The 5759-nt window shown below is 43.7% G+C and overlaps 2 gene segments (V, D, J or C); both read left to right on the top strand.

Moving 5' to 3' along the window:
- The first annotated feature begins 277 nt into the window (after positions 1-277).
- LOC128399162 (immunoglobulin heavy variable 4-38-2-like) lies at positions 278-866 on the top strand. The segment is given in 2 exon segments: positions 278-346; positions 460-866. Coding segments are annotated over 2 exon segments (453 nt in total).
- Positions 867-2934: 2068 nt separating this feature from the next.
- Positions 2935-3480, top strand: LOC128399163 (Ig heavy chain V region 914-like). The segment is given in 2 exon segments: positions 2935-3012; positions 3098-3480. Coding segments are annotated over 2 exon segments (444 nt in total).
- The last annotated feature ends 2279 nt before the right edge of the window (positions 3481-5759 follow it).

Genomic DNA, 5759 nt, shown 5'->3' on the forward strand with positions numbered 1-5759 from the left:
TCTTGAAAATTATGTACTTCAAAATCTATAATACTGATTTTACAGTAAACATGTTTGTTAACATATTGGAAACACACCTGAGGGGAAAGCAGGCCAGCCCTGAGCTCAGCCCAGTTTCTCACAGTCTCTTTATATAGCATATCTTGCTAAGGAAGGGCACATGCAAATCACTCAAGCAGGCTGGAGGTGGTCTTGAGGAACTCTCAGCAAAAGAGGTCCCCTCAGTATAAATTACTGACTTTCTCCCATGTCCAAATCCTCCTTTTTCCCACCTCACTAGGACACTTCTTTGTTAAAACCATGAAGTTCCCGCTGTTCTTGTTTTCTTTGGTGGCCTTTCAAAAATGTAATTGTATATTCTAGGGGAAGTTCAAAAATACAGGTTGATTTCATGCAGTGATTAGATGATGTTCATTAAATGATGCTCAATTCAATTCATTATATTTCTCTTTTTTCAAGGGGTCCTTTCCGATGTTCAGCTTGTTTCTTCTGGGCCAAGAACAGTGAGACCTGGAGAGAACCTCCGTCTGCTCTGTAAAGTTACTGGTGTCTCCATCACTGATTCAAGCTATGTTTGGAACTGGGTCCGTCAGCCTGCTGGCAAAGGTCTAGAGTGGGTTGCAAGAATATACCCCCATGATGGGAGAAAATGGTTTGCTGCTTCTCTTCAGAGCCGTGTAACCATTTCTTCAGACAACTCCAAGAACCAGTTCTCCCTCCAACTGAACTCCCTGACAGCTGCTGACTCAGCCGTGTATTTCTGTGCTCGAGATAGCACAGTGACACACGGCAATTGGGACTCTGAACAAAAAGAAGAAACTGACTCTGAATGCAGAAAGTTGGTTCTATTCAATCGGAATGCATAAATTACTTTGGAAACGCAATGCAAAATAATTCAAGTAGAAAATTAAAGAAGTACTGAGGCATTTTTTAGGTAAAGGTTCTCATGTTCTTTTCTGTATTGAGGCAGGTAATCATGATGGTGGACTCGATTCCCGTGTCAGTCTATTCCAGCTGTATGTTTCTGTGCATCCAGCCAAATATCATGGTTTTGCTTCCTTAGCAAAGATGAAAATATATGAGACGCTTCCATGCTGGAACCTATCATTTCTGTGAAAAGATAGTTCGTTCTATTCAATCACAATAAATAAATAAGCTTGCAAAACCAATGGTAGTTAAGAATTCAATGAGAATAATAAAGAGGTACGGCAAAAATTGAGCAAAAGCATTCCCTGGGGGTAAGGTTCTCATGTTTCCCTATGCATGTATGAAGCTAAACATCAACTGGGATGATGGATTTGATTCTGTACAGTTATGAGAGAAGTAATATCCTCTTCGGGTGTCAATGTTGTGAGCCCCTCCATCACAGGCTCAGGTTGTATATATGTTTAAATAAACCATATATCATAAAGACAACATAGTCTCTATAGTGCCTCATTATCAAAAAGGAAATACAGACCCTCGGTGAGTGCCTGGAACCCTCGGAATCTTGCACCGCTCAGAGATTGGGGTGCTGTGTAACTGTATGTTGGTGTGTGTTTTCTTCCACAAAGACAATTGTTTTTTTTCCTCTGCTTCATTTGTACCAGTCCCCTGAGAGTTTGACTCCTCAAGAGATTTCCCCACAATTCTGGAAACCACTTTTGAAAATGCAAATTGAGCAGAGAAGCGTCAGATGCTTTGCGGCATCAGTTGAAATTCTAATAACATCTCTGAATGACTTTACAAAACAACAATTCAAAGTGCGAAAACAATTCAGGGAGCCCATTGCTGGTGGTTTGATAAGGAATGCAGAGATCTCAAAGCACACATCCGGAATATCTCCTGACAACACTGTAAAAAAGAGGCTACCACCCTACCCCTGGAATATTTCAGGTCTAAAAATTTACTGCGGCATCCTATAAAAAAGAGAGAGATCCAAACCTACCAACAAACAATGGGTACAACTCCACTATGCCATAACCTTAATGAAAAAAAAATTCTGGTCCTTAGTTTCTGGGGCATGTAACACCAATGACCTCTCCTCTCCACCTATTTTTCCTAGTGGTTGGTTCCCCTGCTATTCATGTGCCTTGCATAAAGATCTTTCCAGTGGGACAGCTTGTCATCATTCTATGCAAATCGATGACTCCGAGTGCCCTCCAGTTTCATGAGATGAAATAAAAATGTTAATAGGCCAGTTTAACTAAGTGAAACCCATTGGCCCAGATGGTACAAGTCCTAATGTTCTTAAACTAGACCCTGATTGCTGGGCTCTCTTGCTGCCCAACCTATTCACAAGGGTATATATGTCTGGACTAATGCCAGAGGCATGGATAAGTGCAATCATCATTCCAATATACAAAAAGGGAGAGTGCACATTACCATCCAACTACAGACCAATAAGCCTCCTCTCCATATTGGGGAAGCTATATGCTAAACAACTTCTGGGAAAGCTTACCCAGTGGATGTCCCAATTTGCATTACCAGGCCCTGAGCAGATGGGCTTTTTCCAGGGCAAAACCACCTTGAGTCATTGTGTCATACTTTCCCACCTAGTGAATAAATACTCTAGTGTTCTTAATCAAAAACTTTGTACAGCGTTTCTGGACCTAAAAGAAGCCTTTGACTCAATCCTGAGGGAGCTGCTCTGGAACAAACTGTCCATATTGAACATCGATGAAAGGTTACTCTTTCTCAACAGAAAACAACACACCTCCACCTGCTGCCAGGTGAGATGCACCCAATAAGGCAGGCTCACCCCCAAAATCATTGCCAACAAAGGCAAATTGCTCCCCTTCTTCTCTGTGGCCATTTAGCTGGGAAAGAATCATGAATTAAGAGTTCAGAGGAAAGGAGGTTATTATATGAAGCACATGCAAATCAGTTGAACCACATCACTGCCTTAAAAGGTGCCCTTTCCAATTCAGTCCTGCAGCCTCCAGCCAGCTAAGACTGAGCCAGTCAAGAAGATGATCCAAACTAATATGATTCTTTGGTTAAACCTCCTTCTCTTCTTGACAGCTCTCCCAGGTAATATTTCTCTCACTGGAAATCCTGGAGACTTGCAAACTTTTCTACACAGGTATCCCCTGATTATCTTTCTTCTATTTTTTAGGCTGTCACTCAGAGGTTCAGTTGGTGGAGACTGGAGGAGGAGCTGTAGCTCCTGGAGGCTCCCTCCGACTCTCCTGCAAGGCTTCAGGATTCACCTTTACTAGTTATGATATCCACTGGATTCGTCAGGCTCCTGGGAAAGGACTGGAGTGGGTGGCTAGAGTTAGCAGCCCTTCTGGAAGTAGCCAATGGTATAATTCCAAGGTTCAGGGACGCTTCACCATCTCCAGAGACAATCCTCAAACTTCAGCCTATTTGCAAATGAACAGCTTGAAGCCTGAGGACTCTGCCTTGTATTACTGTGCAAGAGACACAGTGACAACTTCTGCTTTCCTGCTTGTACAAAAACCCCAGAAGCTCCTTCAGAGCAGATGCTGCAAATAACTTGGCAAAGGATTGGAATGGCTTATTTGGTATTATGATCCCACCTCCTGGGTACAGTTTTTATTCTTCTGCAATGCAAGGGCAATTATGGGCCTCTAAAGGTGACTCCAACTTCCATCTGCAGATGAACAGCCTGAGAGCAGAAGACACGGCCTTGTACTACTGTGTGAGAGACACGGGGCTTGTCCACACTTCTGTTTCTCCAGCACTTAGAAAGAATGGGTCTAAGATGTTTTCTGCATGTCCCATGCTTTCTAGGCATAGGACTAAGGGGTGTCTGGTTTGCCACACCACTTTTCCAAAGAAAGTCCATTCTTTACCACAAATGTCATTCCACAGAAGAAAACCCCATTGACGTTTGCTCCTATTCAACAGTAAACAGCAGGTTTTCCTGGGGGAAAGTGGTGAAACAAGTGGAAGTGTGGAAGAGACAACAGTATGAGGGATCCCAGCAGACCTAAGGGGGAAAAACCTGTTCCCTGCATTCAGTAAAGAGATCCCAGAGGGGGCAGCAGAGAACCATGAATCAGAAAACCACAAGCAGACATAACCAAGTAAGATATTATGCAATAACTATTATATAACTATTAGGGACTTGGATGGCGCTGTGGATAAAAGCCTCAGCTCCTAGGGCTTGCCGATCGAAAGGTCAGCGGTTCGAATCCCCGCGGCGGGGTGCGCTCCCATTGCTCGGTCCCAGCGCCTGCCAACCTAGCAGTTCGAAAGCACCCCCGGGTGCAAGCAGATAAATAGGGACCGCTTACTGGCAGGAAGGTAAACGGCGTTTCCGTGTGCGGCTCTGGCTCGCCAGAGCAGCGATGTCACGTTGGCCACGTGACCCGGGAGTGTCTCTGGACAGCGCTGGCCCCCGGCCTCTTGAGTGAGATGGGCGCACAACCCTAGAGTCTGTCAAGACTGGCCCGTACAGGCAGGGGTACCTTTACTTTTACCTTTTATTATATAACTATTATATTAACTTTCATCTGTTCCATCTACCTCGTTGAAGCTTAGCACCAGCACCCCACAGGGATGTGTGCTAAGTCCCTACCTATACACATTGTACACATATGTCTGCATATCATCTGATCCATCTACAGTAATTATTAAGTTTGCAGATGATTACTACCATAATGGGCCTAATTGCAGGCGGAGAAGAAACAGCGTACAGGGGGGGTGTTCAAAAAATATCTACATGGTGCTTAGACAATAACTTGCACCTAAATATTAGTAAGACAAAGGAGATGGTGTTGGACTTCTGGAGGAAGAGAGGGGAACCTGCCCCGTTGTATATCGGGGGGGGGGGCTGTGTAGAGAGAGTCTCCTCCTTTAAATTCCTGGGAGTTTACCTTAGAGAGGACCTCACTTGGAAAATCAACATAACTCAGGTGGTCAGAAAGGCCCATTTCCTCCATTTCCTCAGGGTCTTGCGAAAGAATAATGTGAAACAACAACTGATGCACTCCTTTTACTGGTCCACAATAGAAAGTGTCCTGTCATATTGTATCGCAGTGTGGTATGCTGGCATGGACAGAAAGTCTCTACAGAGGGTGGTGAATACAGCACATGGTATCAGGGCTGTTCCTTGAGTCCGCTAGATGACATTGCAAGGGTTCGTAGCCTTAGGAGAACGAGAAAAATTCTCAGGAATGACTCACACCCCGGCCACCACCTCTTTAATCTTCTACCCTCGGGCAGGAGATAAAGAAGTATAATCAGTTGTACCAACAGGCTAAAAAATAGCTTCTATCCGTGGGCTGTTAGGCTGTTGAACGGAAAATAACATAGTGCAACTGACCTGCGAGGTGTTCTGTTGTGCGATAAGCACACAGAGTGCAATGAGATTGAGTGTTTGGGTGGGGGGGAGAGGGAGGCTTGGTTAGGCTTGGTTAATTTCATTGGACACAGTTTGTACATTGACAATAAAGGTATTATTATGATATTAACAATACACAGTGCTTTTTTCTGGGGGGGGGACGCATACCCCTAAACATTTTGTGAATCTTAGTTTGGCCTCATTGAGGGGCAGTATTTCAATATCAGTAGGAAAATGCGAGTACCCCTAAACATTATTTTTAGGAGAAGAAAAAAGCACTGACAATACTGAACAATAGTTCTAATGTAAGGTGGTTTTAATGGCAATAAATGAATAAGTTTGTAAAAACAATTTGAAATGATAATTCAATCACCAAAACGAAAAACAACAGATAAAAATTTCACCAAGGCACTTCCTTGTCATCTCCCAGATGTTCTCCAGCAGAAGCTTATTCAGTGTAACATGA

This window comes from Podarcis raffonei, chromosome 13, assembly GCF_027172205.1.
Source record: "Podarcis raffonei isolate rPodRaf1 chromosome 13, rPodRaf1.pri, whole genome shotgun sequence".
NCBI lineage: Eukaryota > Metazoa > Chordata > Lepidosauria > Squamata > Lacertidae > Podarcis > Podarcis raffonei.